The sequence below is a fragment of the Mus musculus genome, chromosome 2 (assembly GCF_000001635.26).
Source record: "Mus musculus strain C57BL/6J chromosome 2, GRCm38.p6 C57BL/6J".
Lineage (NCBI taxonomy): Eukaryota > Metazoa > Chordata > Mammalia > Rodentia > Muridae > Mus > Mus musculus.
Window position 1 is genome coordinate 121,573,299 of NC_000068.7, and position 20,576 is coordinate 121,593,874.

At 47.1% G+C, this 20,576-nt stretch overlaps 1 protein-coding gene across 11 annotated transcripts in view; it reads right to left on the bottom strand.

The window, feature by feature from the left end:
• Window positions 1-20,576, bottom strand: part of Frmd5 (FERM domain containing 5) — a 261,559-nt gene that overhangs the window by 27,770 nt on the left and 213,213 nt on the right. For all 11 annotated transcript variants that reach the window (XM_017317740.1, XM_017317742.1, XM_017317734.1 and 8 more), the window contains exons 2-6: window positions 18,360-18,464; window positions 13,131-13,173; window positions 12,608-12,686; window positions 3,024-3,121; window positions 247-370 (exon numbers count right to left, since the gene is read on the bottom strand). In XM_017317740.1, coding sequence (XP_017173229.1) covers window positions 247-370; window positions 3,024-3,121; window positions 12,608-12,686; window positions 13,131-13,173; window positions 18,360-18,464 — 449 coding nt within the window. The remainder of the gene's footprint in view (window positions 1-246; window positions 371-3,023; window positions 3,122-12,607; window positions 12,687-13,130; window positions 13,174-18,359; window positions 18,465-20,576) is intronic.

Consider the following 20,576-nt stretch of genomic DNA (forward strand, 5'->3'; position numbering starts at 1 on the left):
TAGCTTCCCGGATGATACAAGACAGGGCACATTCAAAATGACTTGGCTGTAGCCTGGAGTGTCATATTTAAGCCCTAGCCTAAACTGCTCTTGGTGAGGAGTTTAGCCTCACTAGGAGAAGGCTGTGCTCACAGTGGATCACCATTGCTGGGAGTGCCACTCTGTGTGAACACTCTGTGTGAGAGCAGAGGACATGGCCCAGAGCTGTGTGCTCAGTGGCCAGGGCCCCGAGCGAGTGTCACGTACCTGAGTTCGGTCTTGTGAATCTCAGCAATTTTCTTTTCCAGTTTCTCTGAATGTTTCGGGAAAAATTGGAACTTGGAGCTGTAGCCTTCAGGGTGCTTTCCCGGGTCATAATCCCCAATCTCCGCTTTTCAAAGGCAGGGAAGAGAAAACAACAAGATTAGCCCACAGCTCAAAGGCCAAGGCAGACCCTGAGCTTGACCCTTGGCTGGTAAGCAGGCAGGAGCATGGGGAGGGACGAGTGCCTTCCTTTTCCTGCTGTACACTCTGGGCTGATATTTAAGTCAAAGCAGAGAGACAGTACAACTGACCCTGTTCTCGGAGGCCACAAGTAAATCAGCAATAAAGGAGCGAAAACCTGTAGTGTGCTCCTCGGCCATTCAGGAAGGCTTGGGAGCTATGCTCTGCGTGGCAGCAGCACACAGTGGGCTTGGGCAAGATGACAGGAACCCCTGGGAGCCAGCTTAGATACCCAGATCCCATCCTGAAGAGTTTAGTAGGCACAAGAGAAGTTGCTGACTGAGACTACATCCAAGTTCAGCATTTAACCATCAGTCCACACAGAATAGGTTAAGTACATTTAGGGTTCACCGCGGGCTCATCAGGCAGGCCTGCCGCTATGGAAATGGTTATAATCCAGGGACCAAGTACTGCAGCACTGCATTCTAAGGCTGATTTCCCAGTGCTGTGCTCAGTGCCACACCCAGGAAGTTCATGTCTCCGGCAGTGGGGTCTCTGGGAGCTCATGCAAATACCGTCTCTTGTTCACCCACTCAGAAACCAGCTTTTGCCACATAAGGTGCCCCACCCAAATGTAGCTCAGAAAAGGAAAGAGGAGTCTCCAACAGCTTCCTGGCTGTCCCTCTCCTTCTCTTGGAGAGCCAAGTACACTTTAGCTGAGGCAGGCCGAATACTGGGAGGACGGCAAGGCACAGTCGGGGAACTCTCAGAAGCAACTAATGGGGAACTTGCCAAGAGATTGCTGGCAGGAGGAATGTCAGACCTGTGCTAAGAGGGGCTCCGGCTCTGAGGGGGCTCTGGCTCTGAGGGGCTCTGGTTCTGAGGAGCTCTGGTTCTGAGGGGGCTCTGGCTCTGAGGGGCTCTGAGGGGGCTCCGACTCTGAGGGGCTCCGGCTCTGAGGGGGCTCCGGCTCTGAGGGGGCTCCGGCTCTGAGGGGACTCCGGCTCTGAGGAGGCTCCGGCTCTGAGAGGGCTCTGGCTCTGAGGGGCTCTGGCTCTGAGGAGCTCTGGTTCTGAGGGGGCTCTGGCTCTGAGGGGCTCTGAGGGGGCTCCGACTCTGAGGGGCTCCGGCTCTGAGGGGGCTCCGGCTCTGAGAGGGCTTCGACTCTGAGGGGGCTCTGGCTCTGAGGGGCTCTGGCTCTGAGGGGGCTCTGGCTCTGGGGGGCTCCGATTCTGAAGGGGCTCTGACTCTGAGGGGGCCGTTCCAGGACCAGTCCAGGACATGTCGCAGCTGGACTCAGTGCTTTCCTCTGCAATTATGGTACCTTCCAAGTTATCCAAGGGCTAGGTATGGCAGTGGTAGATGTCTGTAGTCCCGAGTACTGGGAAGTCTGAGGCAGGAGAATCAATCACTTGAGCCCAGAAATTCAAATCTAGCCTGGACAACATTGTGAGGTTATAATTCAAAAGCAAAAAAACAAAACAAAAACCAAGAACCAAAAACACAGCCAAATTCCAAATCCTTTGGATATTTCTCTTATTTAACAAAAGAAATAGCTTTCCTTCAGGGAAGAGTGACCTCGAACCTTGAGGTCATTTACTTTGATTTTATTTGAAAAGCTTCAAGGGGAAAATGTTGATGTTGGCCACCAATACTTTTTTTGAAAAAAAAAAATTCAATATAATTATCAGGGTGGACCCAAGGAAATGACTTTGTTAAAAAAGTTTAACATGGCAACCAGAACAGGCCAGGCTTCCTTTCAAAAAGAAAGGGGGACTCTCTGGGTGCCTCATGATGCACGAGCTCTTTCTGCACTCCCCATTTGACTGGTACAGGAATGGCCCCCCTCAGAGTCAGTGCCCTCGAGGGGTTCACTTTCCCATCTTAGCACAGGTCTGACACTTCTCCTGCCAGCAAGCTCTTTGCAAATTCTCCATTAGTTGCTTCTGAGAGTTCCCTGACTCATAATCAGGGGTTCACGGTTTTTTTTTAATGGAAACTTCATGGTCTTATGTCCAAAACAATCCTGTGGTTAATGACAGTTTTAGGCAGGAGGACTAAGAAAATTCTGAGGTGGCTCTTGAGTGCTCTCAGCGTTTTGTGAGAGAAGGGCCTGGCGGATGCCCCACACTTTCTTGACACATTACCACAGCTGGTCTGGAAACCAGCAGCCAGAGGCTCAGCTCTTTCTTGTCAGCTTTGAGAAATAGCTTCTCACTTGAGAACACTTGAAACATTGAACACTCTCAGCAGAGAGTTCCCATCATGCCTCAGACTTCGGTGAGTTGTGTGTGGGGGGTGAGGGGGTGGGGGTGGGAGCAGGTGATTCCTGATTACTTCCCGGCATCCCAGAAACATTAGCATGCAGGGTACAGCGCAAGCCTGCAAAGGTCCAGATGACTCAGGGGCTAGCCACGAGGCCTTGGCTGCGGCAGGGCACTGGGCTTTTGGCTCTGGATGGCGCAGGCAAAATCCTTTAACTCAAACACTGCTTCAAGTTAGAAGCTGTTTTGATCTAAGAAGTCGTCATCTGTGGTAAATGGAATAATGTAATCAGGACTTAGCATGAAAAGCAAATGTATTCTGTCCAAAGTCATTACCTTGAAGGATATAGGCCGCTAACAAGGCGGCATCCGATGTTTTACAGAGAAGACGGCCGTGGTAGAGATCCCTTTTGATCTGAAGGAAGACTAAGTACCTGCGGAGACAACAGAGAACGAACTAGAAAGGATTGCTTTCGTTGCTTTAAAGACACAAATATGTAGTATAAGCCTATCAAAATCCTTGTCGGGAAATTTTTCCTACATTAAATTTTTTTTCATACCACAAAACAAATACATTTTCCATTTCCTCCCAGGCTCTCGGATACTTTGCTCTGCACTGTTAATTGTTTAAGGTTCAGATCAAAAACTTACTTGTATGGCTCAACATAGACATATCACTTCCTGGAATAAACATTCCCCAAGCCCCCATTCCACACTGCCTCCACAGTGCTGGGATCTGGAGGGAGCCAGCCCCTGGTGGTCTGTTACAACCAGAAAAAAACTGTGCTGTCAGAGATGGGGAAATGGGCCTGTCTCGGCCTCTAGAGTGGAATACTGGGTGAAGGAAGAGATCAGGCGGGGTTTTCGGTAGATGTCCCCCTGCAGATTATTGACAGAGGTCAATCAGATCTCTCCAAATGCAAATAAAAAGTGAGATGTGAGGGGCTGCTGAGATGGCTTGGCGGTTAAGAACATCTACGGCTTATGACACTTGGTTCCCAGCAACCCTGTTGGGTAGCTTTCAACCTGTTGATAACTCCAGTTCCAGAGTATCTGACATCGTGGCGCCCTTATCTAGACACACACACACACACACACACACACACACACACACACACACACACACACACACACACACACTTTAAGATAAAGCAATTAGGGCTGGCGAGATGGCTCAGTGGTTAAGAGCACTGACTGCTCTTCCGAAGGTCCCGAGTTCAAATCCCAGCAACCACATGGTGGCTCACAACCATCTGTAACGAAATCTGATGCCCTCTTCTGGAGTGTGTGAAGACAGCTACTGTGTACTTACATATAATCAATAAATAAATCTTTAAAAAAAAGATAAAGCAATTAATTAAAACTGTGAGGAGTGGTACACATGTAAGGGCATAAAAGCAGGAGCTGTGGCTAACATCTCCTTAAGCACGGAATGTACACGTGAGGTAGAGGCAGGGTATCAGGAAGAGGAGCCTGTCCCTACCCCAGTTCCTCTCTGGAAGGGCAGATGCTGCATGACTCACATCTAATGTCTCATTTACTTCTTTGTTTTGTTTTGTTTTTAAGATTTATTTATTTTATATATCCAAGTATACTGTAGCTGTCTTCAGACACACCAGAAGAAGGTGTCAGATCTCATTACAGATGGTTATGAGCCACCATGTGGTTGCTGGGAATTGAACTCAGGACCTCTGGAAGAGCAGTCCATTCTCTTAACCATTAAGCCAGCCCCTCATTTAATTCTTACCCAGCACTTTGAAAAGGATGCTATTACAACCTCCACTTTGTCCAGATAAAGCTGAGGCTTTAATGGTTTTCTCACAGACACACAACTAAATGGCAAAGGCCAGATCCAAATCCATGACGTCGGGACTCCTGACCCTGGCTCTTTAATACTGCATCATACTGCCCTCTGAGACTGTAACTGCTCTGTAGATTCTCAAATGGTTGGGCAGCCCCTGGCCCACTGGGATGGTTTGGAAGTGTCTTTACCAAGAGCGTGCTGACCCGATGACCACATTCTCACAAGTCTCCCAACAAGAGCAGACACAAGGCTACAAGGTACAGTCCTTGAGTGGGTCCCCGTGGCCAGGAGAACCCCGTGGAAGATTAAAAATAAAACCTTGGGTCTTTTACACACCTGTTTCATGAAATAGTGCTTAATTCTCACCTATTGAGTAAGTGAGGGCCTTAGTGACTTGCTGTTAGTGACAGAACAAAATGGAAGTGATTGACTCGTCATGGAGTCAACACAGCTGCTTTGTTCTTTCTCTTGAGAATGCTTACGCTGCCCTACAGAAAGGCCCTTGGTGAAGAGCAGATGCTTTCGGCCAACAGTCACCTGGAGGCCTTCAGATGAGTAAAGTCCCAGCCACTTCATGACTGATCCTGAACCAGAAGCTACCAGCTAAATCACCCCTGGACTCTCAACCCATACAAGTTCTGAAATGGCCAGTTACCCTAAGCTATGGTTGATGGACTTTGTTAGACAGCCACATATGACCTTAGCACTCCTGGGAGGCAAGGATTAATGGAACTATGGTGCACCCCTTAAGTTCCACTGACTTCCATCAGCAGAAGTTAGGGTCTCATTGGATAATTGGTTTCCTTTGTTTTATATTCAGCCTGAACTATGTGCCCAGTTAGTCATGTAAAAATGCCCAAAGAGAACCATCCACAGTGCAACTTTTGGAGGAGGTAGAGAGTGAGCTCTGGGCACCAAGAATGGAAACTCTGTCAAGATCAAGGAGCCATCTAAGGCCCTCTTGCTACTTGAAGTACAGCTCCCACCAGCAATGCTGACATTATTTGGAGCCTACACCTTACACCAAGCTCCTCATGTGACTTGTACATAAGAGGCGGAATCCGAAGAAATGCACAAGTATCCCTGTAACCAAATATCCCCGTGACCATGTCAATATGTGGTCCCTTCCCCAAACCAAAAGAAAGGGAAGGAGCTCTTCCCGGGAGTTCATAAGGGCCCTTCCTCTCCTTTACCAAACCCACTTGGCCCAAATGTTCGAGAAGAAAAACTGGTGTCATGCAGAGTGATTACTTAAGATGGATCTATCAAACCCAGCCTGTCTGCACTCTGCTTCCCACAGTGAAATGCCACACGGTGTGTGGGAGAGGCGAGCAAGTGAGCACTTCCCTGCCTATCCGTTCCAACTCCCACCTTCCACAGGTTTTGGCAGGATGTGGATTAGACCTTTGCCCCCAGCCATTGCTCACTTCCTGGACTTAGATTCATGTATCAGTCTTTTCCTGCTGCTCATCTGCAACTGGAATCCCACGGCAGGACATCCTGGACTAATGGAGGTGTTTTAAACAGAACCCACAAATCTGGATGGTGATTCTCCGAGTAACAGACTGAGGAACTAGGGAAGCACATCAGAGGTGCGCCTGTGGTTTGAGAAAGCTGCCCTAGAGTTTCTGATCCTCACTGCACGCAAGGGGCCAGGCTTCCTCGAGCAGAAGACTGCTGCTTTACAGTGCTATGGGTAGGCCCGTGGCAGATTTTTCCGGTGAGCTGGAATATATACAGCTCTGTGCGACCGGGAGTTCTTTGGACTTCTGGTATTTTTAGGACAGCCGTAGGGGTCTCAGGGGTGAGGTGACAGAAACTCTCAAGCAATGCCAGGGCGAATGGAGGGGAGGAAGAAAGGGCAAGTTATGCCCTAAGGAAAACTAGTCATTAGAACGAAGGAAGAGATGAGTTTATAGAATCATCCACCAACATCTTCGTGAGGTCCCCTTGGAACTGTACCCCACATGATCACAGCGTCATTAAGCCACACCCATGAGACTCCAGCGCACTCCCACCACACAAGGCCTATGGGGGCTATCTTGGTGTGTGAGGCTCTGCCATCAAGACAACTGTGTGTTGCCAGGAGAGGAATCAGCCTGCCCAGTCTAGCCAAGCCCTGTTGCTCCTCAGAGCCAGAGTTATGGAGCAGAATGCCCTCAGTTCATCGCTGAGGAGACATATGCAGAAATGTGACATGACTTGGCCAGTGTAACCCATCAGTCACAGCTCAGACCGCTCAGTCTGGGCACAGAGCTTTTTCTACCCTGCAGTCATTCATTTATCTAACAAAGGAAAGAGAAGCTCATGGAAATATGGTTCATTAATATATATTCTCTCTACCCAATATATATATATATACTAATAAATGTATATATGTGTGTATGTGTGTAAATGTGTGTATGTATATATAATATAATATCTATACATGGGCTGGAGAGATGGCTCAGTGGTTAAGAATACTTGCTGCTCTTTCAGAGAATCTGAGTTCAGTTCCCAACAGGGCTGCTCATTACTGACTGTCACACCAGCTCCAGAGAGGTCAATGCCTGCTTCTGGTTTCCGTGAGCAGACACACACTCATTTCTTTTCTTTTCTTTTCTTTTCTTTTCTTTTCTTTTCTTTTCTTTTCTTTTCTTTTCTTTTCTTTTCTTTTCTTTTTTTTTAAAGATTTATTTATTATTTATTATATGTAAGTACACTGTAGCTGTCTTAAGACACTCCAGAAGAGGGAGTCAGATCTCTCATTACGGATGGTTGTGAGCCACCATGTGGTTGCTGGGATTTGAACTCCGAACCTTTGGAAGAGCAGTTGTGTGCTCTTACCTGCTGAGCCATCTCACCAGCCCCTCATTTCTTTTCTTTCTTTCTTTTTTTTTTTATAGTTTTACTGTACATTTATTTTTAAAGAAAAAGATAACAAAAGCCAGAAAAAATACAAGTTGTCCTAACAAATAATTTCAAATCTTTGTCATGACTGATATTATAACCTTCTACATAGTTTTTTTAATTAAAGTTATTTCTATATGCCTTGTATTGTATGATTTGATTAAATGCACAAACCTTTCGTAAGCTAAAATAAAAACAAGTATTAATAAACTTTTATCTTACAGGGCAGGAAAAAGCCCAAGCAAGCTCTCTATTCCATGCCTATTTGTCAGTGTTCTTATTTTATTACTACTTATTTATGGATTAAGTCTGTACTGTATTCTATCATCTTATCCTACTTCTTCCTTCTTAGAAATTATATATATATATGTATATATATATATCCATCCTTGGAGTCAAAATCTAAACTTCCAGAATATTCTTGACTTACTCTGATTCTGCCAGAGGATACAGTTACACTGAAAATAAGAAAAGTAAAACTTTTTTTTCTAATCCACTTCAGGGGCTCTGTTTGTAGTCAGAGCAGTAGTTCACACCAGAAAACTGCTTCTGACTGGACCCTTTCTATGTACCAGGCTACTGGAGAGCTTTACGGTTTTTAGTCTTAAAACAGGAAAAAAAATTCCTGTTCTAACATTATAGGACAATTTAGCAGTTAATATGATTATAAAAAAGTGCTTAATAACTCATAAAACAGACATGATGCTTGCCATTTTGTGTTGAGCATCTTCTACAGTCTAGGAGTACAACTATAAACCTTCCAAAATCATGTTATGCTTTTAATTCTCAAATGCACAATAGTTATGGTTCCATTCGATATACATAAGAGTTTATAGTGAAAACAGTTGGGTGATTTTATTAAGGTTAAAGAGCTAGAATAGGGTACTCTGTTCAATTATTGGTATCCAACCCAGTGGCACTTCCAAGAGAAACTGTATGGTTCCTTTCTGCCTCTGGTTATTTCATGCCCCTAAGAATGGTGGTTGAGTGAGACCCAGGGGCAGGAAGGAATTACAGAGCAGTCTGCTGCACACACTCATTTCTAAGACAAAGATTTTATTTTCTATTTACGTGCACATTGGGGTCGGAGGACAGCTTCGTGAGAGTTGGTTCTTTCCTTCCACCATGTGGTGCCAGGGTTTGAACTCAGACCCCCAGGCTTGTCAGCAAGTGCCTTTCCCTGCTGAACCCCACCGCTGGCCTTGAGGCAGGCCTCTCTTCTTACTGCTGATGCTGTACTGTCTGGGCGAGCCACCTATCATGCTGAGTGCCAAGTCTGGGATTTCAGATGCCAGTGGGATGGAATTCAGCACGTCAGGGTTGCTCACAAGCATGTTTACTTGAGCCATCTCGCTGGCCTGTGCTTGGTTTGCTTGGTTTGTGTATGAAGCTTTCTTAATCTCTTTCTGTCATTCTTTTTTTTTTTAATTAGGTATTTTCCTCATTTACATTTCCAATGCTATCCCAAAAGTCCCCCATACCCTCCCACCCACCCACCCCCACTTTTTGGCCCTGGTGTTCCCCTGTACTGGGGCATATAAAGTTTGCAAGTCCAATGGGCCTCTCTTTCCAGTGATGGCCGACTAGGCCATCTTTTGATACATATGCAGCTAGAGTCAAGAGCTCCGGGGTACTGGTTAGTTCATACTGTTGTTCCACCTATAGGGTTGCAGATCTCTTTAGCTCCTTGGGTACTTTTTCTAGCTCCTCCATTGGGGGCCCTGTGATCCATCCAATAGCTGACTGTGAGCATGCACTTCTGTGTTTGCTAGGCCCCGGCATAGTCTCACAAGAGACAGCTATATCTGGGTCCTTTCAGCAAATTCTTGCTAGTGTATGCAATGGTGTTCTTTCTGTCATTCTTAAGACCAGTTACATCACAGGTGCTAGAGCACAGAACACAGTTTACATATAAAGGAAGGGAGACCGACGGCAACGGGAAACAAAATCTTAATGCTAGCTCCTCTTCATCCCTGAGTACACACCGTGCCCCACACTCTGCTGTTGCACACGCTCTGCCTCATACAGGTGTCAAGGACCTCACCAGTAACTGCCATTTCTGTCCCATTTTCCTACACGAGGAAACTGACGGCTTCCTTGTTTTATCCTGTCTCACAACTAAAAATAATCTGAGATTTAAATCCAGTTCTTCCTGATGTCTTAGCCAGAGGTTGGCACGTAGGGCCTGCTGGTGTACTTTCTAATGGAACCAGGTTTTACTGGAACATGGCCTCGATCACTCATTCATGATTCATCTACGGCTGCTTCCAAAAGGCACTGACAGAACCGAGGAGTTGTGACAGAGACCATATGGCTCCCAAAGCCCAAAACACTCATTTTCTGTCCCCTTCCGGATAGGTTTGGCAATCCATGTTAGCCTAATGGAGGCTCAAATAATATTAATTGAAAGAATAAGTGTCTGGGGACTCCATGCGCTGATGCACATATTCATTCTACGGAATCCCTTTAGCGCCTGCTGTGTGCCAGGCCCTCTGCTTCCTGGTGAGGTGCAGCCACGCTCACACTCCGCTTCCTTCTGGGTACTTGGTCTCTCAGAGTTCACCCACCTGCGGTCGCTGGTGAAAGCAACACCTGCTGCCTACACTTTCATTGTCTTGGCCCCATCACCAGCTTCGACAAGAAAATTCATTATTTAAAAAAAAAAAAGACAGAGGAAATGAACCAGGATTTGGAATCTCAGTATGTGCTGTGGGGAGGTCTCAGAGGAGAAGGTGGAGTGGAGGTTTCACTCCCTTGCTCATCCCTTCCTTCCTTAGCCTCGTTCCACAGGCGTGGCTGAGAGTGAAATTTAGGAGTGAGATCGCCAGGAAAAAAAACCAGACCCGACACACTGACAACTAAATTAGTTTGGCAGCAAGGTAGGATGATCTGATGAGGGGCTCAGAGCCAGGAATGCATTATGGGTACTGAGTGAGGCTGGGGCAGGTACCCGCTCTTCTCAGATCAGTACGGTTATGAATGAGGAACGTGGAGCTAATCCCATGGCTTCACAGAATGTTCCAGAGAGGGGAGAAAAAAAACTGCAAACTAGGCCAGGCACCCCTCAGTTCATACTACCGACTTACCGACGGTGCAGGAAATTGCACTCTGGGGAAGGAAGGCTGGAGAGGAAGAGTGAGAAGAGATTGTCTGAGACGTGAGTGGGGACGAATGCAGATGGCACAGATGCTGGCACGCTTGCCACTGTCCTTGAAGTCTGCTGATTTAGTGCAAGGCCTGGCCAGGATCCCAAGGCTGTGTTGACATGGACCGTGTAATCAGTGTGACAGGAAACACACTGACTTAGCTCAGTGCAAGGCTCCCTGGGGGCTGGAAGTGTACCCAGAAGTGTAAGACCCTTTACAGGGCATGGAGATACAAGGCTGTAGTCTCAGTTCTAGGGAAATGGAGGTTTGGAGACTTGTGAGTTCAAGACCAGCTTAGGCTACATAGTGACACTCTCAGAAACAACAAAACAAAACAAAACAAACCTAGGCCCAAACTGAGCCCTGCCTGGACTTATTTATGATCTTCAGAATCTGTGATAATAAATGCTTAGTTTATTTATATATCTAATTGTTTGGTTTTGTGGCTGGGGTCTTCATTGATCATATCTATCCACAACCACCTCCCTCCAACTTCCCCAAGTACCTCAATCGAAGACACAGTCTTTCGTAAGCCAGATCAACTGACCCCAAAGTTTCAGGTTTTTTTTTTTTAAATTTAAAAAGTTTTTATGTGTATAGGTGTTTTGCCTGTAAGTGTCCCTTTGTACCAGATGCGTGCCTGATACCTAAGGAGGCTAGATAGGGCATCAGATCTCCTGGAACTGGAGTTATAGGTGGTTGTGAGCTGCTGTGTAGGCGCTAGTAATTAGACTTGCATTCTCTGGAAGAACAGACAGCCAGTGCTCTGAAACAACAAGCCATCTCTTCAGTCCCCAGATTTTCTTTTTATTGTCTCTCTGTCTCTCTGTCTGTTTCTGTCTCCTCTCTGTGTGTCTGTGTGTCTGTCTGTGAGTGCATGTATTCACAGTGTGTGCAGGTGTCCTCGGGACAGAGGTGTCAGAGCTGAAGTTACAGACGGTTTGGAGCTGTCCAGTGTGGGTTCTGAGCAAGAGCAGCTGCCACAAGGGTTTTGCTGATGACAGAATAAGGGACCCCAGCAGCACAGTTTCTGAACGTCTGAGGCAAGGCTTAGCATGATCTGGCTTGGATGCCTAAGGACCTGGGGAGCTGGGCCAGTCCTAGTCACTGGCTCTCTTGCAGGGTGTTTCTGGCATAGAGGCCTTTTCTCTTTCTCCAGTGGAAAACACAGGGCTTACAGCACGCCTGCCTCAGAACATGATTCCCACAATGAAGAAAGCTTCGTGTGTGAAGCCTAAAGTTATGTTTTAAGTTCAAATTACTGTGCTTAAGGGCTCTATAAAACAAAGATGCCCCTAACCTGTAAGCCCCATTTGCTCAAGGACAGATAACAGGTTGCTGGGGGCTGTTGTTATGGAAGATAACAAATCAGGCTTTTTCACTTCTATAAGCAGGACTGCTTGCCCCAACTGTACAGGGCATGCTTTGATCACACATAGGTGGGAGGTACGTAGGCAGGAGGTATGTCAGGATGTATGCTTACCCCTGACTGCATGAAGGCAGGAAGTATGGGTTGGGCTAACATAATTTGCAGCCATTCTCTGGGAATCCCAGGTATGGAGCTGGCCAGTAGTTAATAAAGTGTGCTGCTTCGACTCTGTCTCACAAGTCGTGGTAGTGGTCTTATTCTTGCCCAGTGCGGTTAATACATGTGCCTGTTCAAACAGCACACTAGGGTCTACCTGATTGGATTTAGGCTCACAGTGTTTTCCAGCCTGCCTTTTATGACACACCTTGGCACTTCGCAAGTCCTTTGGGCCACTGGAGACTCTTTCCAAACTTGAAATCAAGCAGCAACACCAAAAACCATCAACAGGGCCAGGCATGAGAAGAGAAACTGCCTTCGAGCTATTATTTACTCCAGATCCCTTGTAGAGCAAGCAATTAGAGATGCAAAAGAAAACTCGAAGTTCCTGCTGCTCCACCTCCAGAGGCATCGAGCAAAGAAAGTGGGGGGCAATAACACACAGAAACAAGTTCTACCCAGAAAGCATTCCTCCAAAGAAAACTGGGTACCTCCAGATCCAAGGCTCCCACCCTGCCCAAGAGCCGAGGCGTGGGGACTGCATGTGGAGCCTCACCTGGTTATTTCCTCTTTCAGGGCAGCGGGGTCGGCAGGGTAAAACTTCACGCGGAAGCACATGGTGAACGGAGGCTGGGCTGCAGAGGAAGAGGTGTCTGTTAGGAGAGACCCTCTCAAGATAACTGGGAACCCCTCCTTCTGGCATGCACAGGCCCCCGGACCATAAGGGAAAAAGTCCCTTTGTGAGGCTACACAGAAGGCTCAGCATCAGGATCGCAGGCTGAGGACCCAGGTTCAATTCCCAGTACCCACATGGTTGCTTGTGGCCATTTACAACTCTAAGTCCAGGGGATCTGATGGACCAGGGACTCTTCTAGCCTCCAGAGGTACCAGGCCTACACATGGTGTACAGACACACATTCATGTAGGCTAAACACCCACACACATAAGATAACTTAAAACCCTTTTGTGGGTGCCCTCGAACAGTAGGAAGTTACACATGCCGACCACACCTTCCTACCCTTGGGGGTTCCTCCCATCCTCCCATTAAGGGTAAGCCTTAGCTTCTTTTGAATACTTACATCTCAGCTGCTTCACCACTGACTTTGTAAACTCCAACCAATGCTGAAACAGAGAGCACAAGACAAGACAACCCCGGTGAGAAGCGGTGTCACCCGCAACCTGTTTTATCCTATTGAAATGGTGGGACAGAAGGCAATCTTCCTAGAAGCTTATCCATAGATGTTTAGAGAGGGAAGCCATGCTCTGAACTAAGTACCCGTGATGGACCAGCTGTGAAGGGGAAAATTACCCTAGCTTCAGGTGCCACTCTCAGGCTTCTGGGAGACCCCTCCCAAACTAGGGTTCTAAAGCTTTGAGGGCTGCCCTGGCAGGCCCATGGGCAGAGATAATGATGCATGCATGGATAGCATGCTTGGCTTGAGGGTGGAGCTGCTGGACTTAATGTCTGCTGTGCACAGTGTTAAATGCCAGCTTCCTCTGGCAAAGGAGTGGGGTGGAGGGTGTTGGTGGCAACTCTAAAAAGTACTGATGAGATTTCAGAATGGAGGGGAGGTAGAGAAGGCTAGTATATATTTTCATTTTTGTCTGAGTAACATATGTAGCCAATGCTTGTGTTACTCAGGATTTCTTGGCATGTGACAAGGATGGTTAAAGTCTTAATTTCTTGGGATAATTGCCTGTAACTAATGTGCAGGATAATATCCTGTCCCACATTTTTTTTTATTTCATGTGTATTGCATGTATGTCAGTGTAAAGGTGTCAGTTCCTTTGGAACTAGAGTTACAGACAGTGGTGAAGGCCTGTGTGGGTGCTGGGAATTGAACCTAGGTCTTCTCGAAGAGTAGTCAGTACTCCTAAGTGCTGAGCCATCTCTCCAGCCCACCTCCCCATGGGTTTTTATAGCTAAAATATAGTCAAACTACATTTTTCATTTTCCTCTACAGCACTTAAATTTGAGGGAAGGCAGCAATGAGACCATTCTAACCTCTCTCTTTTAAAAAGATATTTGTACAGCGTTGAGTTCCAGGACAGCCAGGGCTACACAGAGAAACCCTATCTCGGGGGAAAAAAAAAGATATTTGTATGTGTGTGTGTGTGTGTGTGTGTGTGTGTGTGTGTGTGTGTGTAGGTCAAAAGAGGGTGTCAGAAACCCCAAAGCTAGAGTTAATGGTGGTTGTGAGCTGCCCCATGTGGGTGCTAAGAACCAAACTTGGGTCCTCTGGAAGAGCAAGAAAGTGCTATTACCAGCTGGGCCATCTCTCTAGCTCCAGATGACTGTAGATCAGTTTCCCACATCTCTGTGGGTTCTTGATAACATTCATTACTGATGCCTGACGCTCTTAGATTAGGCAAGCAACTTGTCAACTGGCAGAGAGCTAAAACTGCTATTATTTTGGGGTTTGATTTCTTGGAAGTCGCTTAAAGATGCTGGCTGTAAGTTTCCAGAGGACAGCAACTGACTTGTTTACCATACTAGGGCTCCGCATGTGGGGCAACACGAGTTGTGGAATGGGCAAAGGGCTAGGTTTCAGAGTGCCCTCTTTCCTGGCTACTTCTTCTTACTGTAACTGTCTTGGCAGAGACTTTCTTCAGCAGGAAAGCAGCCAAGGCCATGCAGACAGCATCCTGGCCTCCCTTGGTTCCCAGCTCTCACCTTCTGGGCTGGGCTGTGGGTCATGTAGTTAATGGACCCACTAAGAGCCAGGACTGTCGGCTCCATGTGGATAATCTGGGCTGACATTCTGCTCTCTTGCTTCCTCTGATCCGAGCTCCCACGAGGCTGGCAACTTATTACAGCCACTCAGCGTGGCTAAGAGGCCCTTCTCACATTACACGGCCCACCGCAGCTCTGCTTCGCAGGGAAGCAGAAGTAAGAGGTGCAATTGCACAGAGGCGACTGTAGCTGCAGCTTTGCCTGGGCAGGTGCAGGAGGCCTGTCTGGTTCAAAGCATTCTAGGACTGCATAGCGAGAAGAACACAGCAAGTACTGGGGACATAGCACACAGACCTTTAGACTGACAGGTAAGAGAAATAAGATAGAAATAATAAAGGAGCTGCCTGAGCCATGATCGCCAGAGGGCTCATGAGCTCAGTTACTAGGAGGCCCCTCCCCCTGGCAGTAGCAAGAGACAGCTTTTGTTTGGACTGTGCTGAGAACTCAGGAAGGACAGAAGCAGGAGAACACCAGGAAGGCTTGGACAGCTGTCATCACAGCTCCTCTGAGGGACTTTAGAGACCCAGTGGAAAAACCATGAGACTGTTCCAGCAATGTGGTGACGCATCTTGGAGACCGAATCCCAGAATTAATAGCAAACTGAGACCATGAGGCAGGATCAGGAAAAGAGGCAAGACTCAGGGGGAGACAGGTCAAAATGCAATAATCTTCATGCTTTGAGGCTTGAAAGGGTGCAAAAAGGTCGTGGAGAGGACAGAGGCTCAGGCGGAGCTGGAAACAGAGGGCACAGCAGGAGGCAACTCCTCCAGGAGAGAAGGGTGGAGAGACAGGAGCCCCAAGACACCCAGTGAGCAAGCAATGATGAAGATCAATGTGAGCTTTGGGACCACCTTGGAGCCAAGGCAGGAGGCTTTCCTCACGCCTCTGGGATTGAGGAGCTCACTTCCTGTATCTCTGCTATGAATTAGTGGATTTAGAATACGTCCTCATCATAGATCGTCTAAGACCTCCCATGACTCTCAGGCCTCAGTGCTCCATGCTCCTTTTCTGAGGCTCAGAATCACCCCCACTTGGGCTACTTTGTGATTTCAGCCTGATACCTCAGAAATCACGGAACCAGACAGTCCTGGGCTCCAGACTGGCCTTGCTACTTACCCTGGTTGGACAACCTGTCTTAATCTATTCATTTGGAGTCTAATCATTGGCCTTAAAGGTTGCTTGATGGAGCACATGTTGAGCTCTTGATTCAGCACCAGGTACTACTTGGTGCTCAGTCTACATCAGCCTGGTAGATGTAGACTGTCAGCTTAGCTTACAGCAGACTCTCTCTAAAGGGGCATGTCTCTTCTTTCCCAGTCTTCTCTTGTTTACCCTTCTTTAATCTGGATCAACTCCACAGTCATCCTTTTCTCTTCAAGCACATCCTACCCTAACTGAGAAAGCGATCAACAGGACACATTTGTCCCTTGCCTTTTTATACCACCAGCTCTGGGGGAGATGAAGAGATCTTGGTATATATACCCCACTCCCCAAGAGAGAGCACTTAGTCCAAACAAACACTAGGGGCAAAAGAAAAGCCAATACCCCAAACTCCCACCACTTCCTGGAGAATGGGCACATACTGTAGTGAAGACAGTTTGGTTCTTGCTCTCTGGGCACTTAGTGATTACATGTTAAGGTCTAGAGCTAAGGGCAGCATGCCAACAGGGCAGAGCAAGGGGCAGACTTTGAGGATAAGTCTCCATGATGCTGTTCACAGCTCTGCCAGGCTGGGAGAGGCAAGATAAATACATGAAGTGTGGGGACTAGGCTAGTCAGAGGAAAAGGGCATGGTAGGTATCATAAGAGTCTTTTCTAAAATTCACGTCTTTAGTACATAACCCTAAACAGGATCCAGAGGACAAAGTGGCTCAGACAATCAAAAGATGAACAGCATCTGACTGTGGCACGGTGAAGGGCGTATCCACTCTCCCTCAGCATCTGTCATTCTGGGTAGTGCTGAGATGCTGCTGTGGCTTCTTAGTGGCCGAGACCCACCATGAAGGCAGAGACAGCCCTGTCTGGGACTGTGGGGGTAATCTTGGACCTAGGAAAGGAGGCCCTACAGGATTTGTGAAGCACTCTAGGATTTATGATGATGTTTGTGGAGACTGGAGCACGGGTGGTAAGTGAGCAGGAGCGCGCAGCCTGCACGTGTCTGCATATTTTCCCACTTCCTAGGGATGCCAAACAGCACATCCTCACAGTCAGCAGAGGGATGATGAATCACCTGCAGAAATGCAGGTGTCTGCAGGCTGGGAAGATGAAGGTGAGCATCAAGGCACCACAAACCGTCAACTCATCCCTTCAACAAATGCTTACTGAGTGTCAACTGCTTTCCAGGCCCTGCACTGGCTCCATGGTAGACAATGACAGATGAGGTACAGTCTGTCTGTCTGTCCCCTCTTGGAACTTAAACTTCTGTGGGGACAAAGGCTGTCAGCACAGTGCAGGAAGTGCTATGTTGGGTAGGTATTAAAGGACATAGTGGGCCATAGAGGGATATATGGCAACCTTGAGGGAGACTTCCTGGAGGAAGCAAAAAGCCAGGAAAGACCTTAAATATGAAAAGAAGGTAGCTTTGGGGCTGGAGGGATGGCTCAGTGTTTACGAGTGCTTGTTGCTCTTGGAGAGGACCCAGGTTCAGTTCCAAACACCCTGGTCAGGAAGCTCACAACCGCCTGTAACTCCAACTCCTGGGGATTCAACATGCTCTCTGGCTGCTGAGAGCAACAGCAAACACACGGCACGCATCCATGTGTACACGCATGCACACACGCACACACATATGCATCAATAAAATAAAAATCCATCTTCAAAAAACAAAAACAAACCAGAAAACAAACCAAACCAAAAGGAAGTCAGGAGGAAGAAAAGGAGAAGCATGCTCCAGGCAGAGAACGGAGAGACTGGAGGTCTGAGGAGGGAGACGGACACGTCTGGAGAGTCATAATATCTGGTTGATCTCAGAAGGGAGGGGCAGGCTGGTAAGGTGACACTGGAGATGATGTAGGGGCTCGAGGGAAATGGATTTGTTTCTATCTGAGATGCCGGTCTTGGTGAAGACCCATAGTCCACAGCTGCCTTCCTTTACTGCACAGACCAGGGAAAGAGCCACAGGCTTTGCAAGGTGCTAAAGGGCTCGTCAGTTTGGCTCTCTGTCCTGCCTAGACCAGACTGGCATTGCCCAGTGATGCTCTACCTAATCAGAACAAGATCCCTGAAATATAGGTCAGCCCGTTGACTAGAAAGGAAGCAAGAGATGCCCTCTCTGTGCATTGGGCGCTAGGACCTCAACACTGACCTCCATAGGTTATCAGCTACACCTCTAGCAGGCACCCATGGCAAATTGCTTAAGCTCTTGGGCTGCCTTTTTAGCATCTGCAAAATGCCAGGTCCCCTCAGCTGAACTCTGGTTCAGGTGATGTTCAGGCTCAGTGCAATGACACCAACGAAAGGGCCTGAGTGTTCCCTGACTCCTGAGGCTAAACTTTGCAAGGGAGTCACATACAACCAAGGATTCAGGCCTATTTACTAACCCTGCACTCTGTCTGTGCTTTGAATTTTGACTTACCCGCTGCTTATCTGGGTCCACAAAACGAATCCCAAAGTAGTCTTTCTCAAGTAGGTTCAGGTGGTGGCAAAGGAGGTCAAACAGGTACTGGCCTTTGGCATCTCTCTGCAAAGAAAGCAAGCTCCATTGAGAAATATGTATTCCTCAGGGTGACGTGTGTGTATGTGTATGTGATAAGAGGTGTAAGAATGTGTGTGTACACATATGTATTTTATGCAATTCTTTTGAATTGTGTATGTATATGTATGTATGTATATATATCTGTGCATGTGTGTACGTGTGTGTGTATGTACACATGGAGGCTAGCAGTCAATATGGACTGCATTCCTTTTGAAACCAGACCTCTCACTAACCTTGAAGCTCACTGACTCCACCAGATTGGCTGGACAGCACGCTTCTCCGCCAAGCCTGGCTTTTGATTTTGTTTTTTATAATTATAAGGATGATTTATGAATTGCACGTGGTTATGACAGTAGTCCACACCCATAACTGTCCTTGACACTATGATGTCTCACATAGTCTCTGGCATTCCGAGGGGTTTAGCACCTGGGAGACACTCAACAACATTCCAGCACACGGTATCAGAGCTCATCCACAGGGCATCAGAGTTTATCCACGGGGTGTCAGAGTTCACCCCCTGTTCTTCATGCCCACTGCCAGTTCCACAGGTCAAACCACGCCTCTCCTGCAGCTGGACTAGTGCCTGAGCCTTCGAGGACATTCTCCATTTCCATTCGCACCCTGCTCAGTCCTTCTCCACAAAGTTACCAGAGTGATCCAAATTAGATGTCCTTTGCTTGGTGAATAGGTGATACAGGCACAGTATAAGCCATTCACATGTGCAGAATAATATGCTACTAAGTTAGTCTCCTTCCCCTCCTCACTGCACACGGTCTTCCTAGGAGCATCTTGTAAACAGACTGTTATGTAATAGTCTAAACGCAGGTATATATATATATATACATATATATATATATCAGGGATGCTGCCTCTTTTTAAATTATATGAATATATATACATATATATACATATACACACACACACACATATGTATATATATACATATATATATTAAAATATATATAGTGTGTGCATACCGCTGTGGATGTATGGAGGTCAGATGACAACTTCCTGGAGACGGTTCTCTTTTCCCACCACATGAACCCAGGGATTGAAACTTAACTCATCAATCAGGCTTAGTGGCAGGCACCCTTATCTGTTGAGCCATCTTGTTAGCCTTTTTTTTTTTTTTTTTTTTTTTTTTTAAGATTTATTCATTTATTTATTTATTTATTATATGTAAGTACACTGTAGCTGTCTTCAGATGCACCAGAAGAGGGCATCAGATCTCATTACAGATGGTTGTGAGCCACCATGTGGTTGCTGGGATTTGAACTTCGGACCTTCGGAAGAGCAGTCGGGTGCTCTTACCCACTGAGCCATCTCACCAGCCCTTTTTTTGGTTTTTTGAGACAGGGTTTTTCTGTGTAGCTCTGGCTGTCCTGGAACTCACTTTGTAGACCATGCTGGCCTCGAACTCAGAAATCCGCCTGCCTCTGCCTCCTGAGTGCTGGGATTAAAGGAGTGCGCCACCACGCCCAGCTTTGTTAGCCTTTAAAATACATTTATAACACATTTCCCCTAGTATTGAGGATGCAGGGTTTCACAAGGGCTCTTCCCCGAGCTTCAGTCTAAACCCCCACACTTTTACAATCTGTTTCTTGGTTTGTTTGTTTGTTTTGTCTTCTACTGGAGCTGCCTGACAAATCCTTCTATAGTAGTGCATGTAGCTCTGTCTCAGAGTTTTAAACTACTGTAGATAGTCTAATGAACCTAATGTTATTTACCCAGGTCCACATTAATGGAATCTGTTTCCAATCTATTAGCAGCAATGTGGCAGTGATCTTTAATTACATCACTCACGTCTGCTTAACACAATCAGTGTCTCCCCACGCTTTTGGAATAAAGTCCTAACTCTGGTCAGGGCCTGTAATGTCCTACACAGCCTGGCTCTTGTCCCCTTTCTGAATTCATCATTCTCTGCCTGCCATTCCGGCCTTTCTGCTCCTGAACAAGCTAAGGCGACTGTGCATTCCTGCCTGGAACACAATTCCTGTGGCTCCTCTTGCCCTGCTTCTGAGATCCCGGTGCCAAAGCCCCTCTGCACAGGTCTTCCCCCTATAGAATGGCTAGCCTCCCCAACTCTGCACCTCGCTT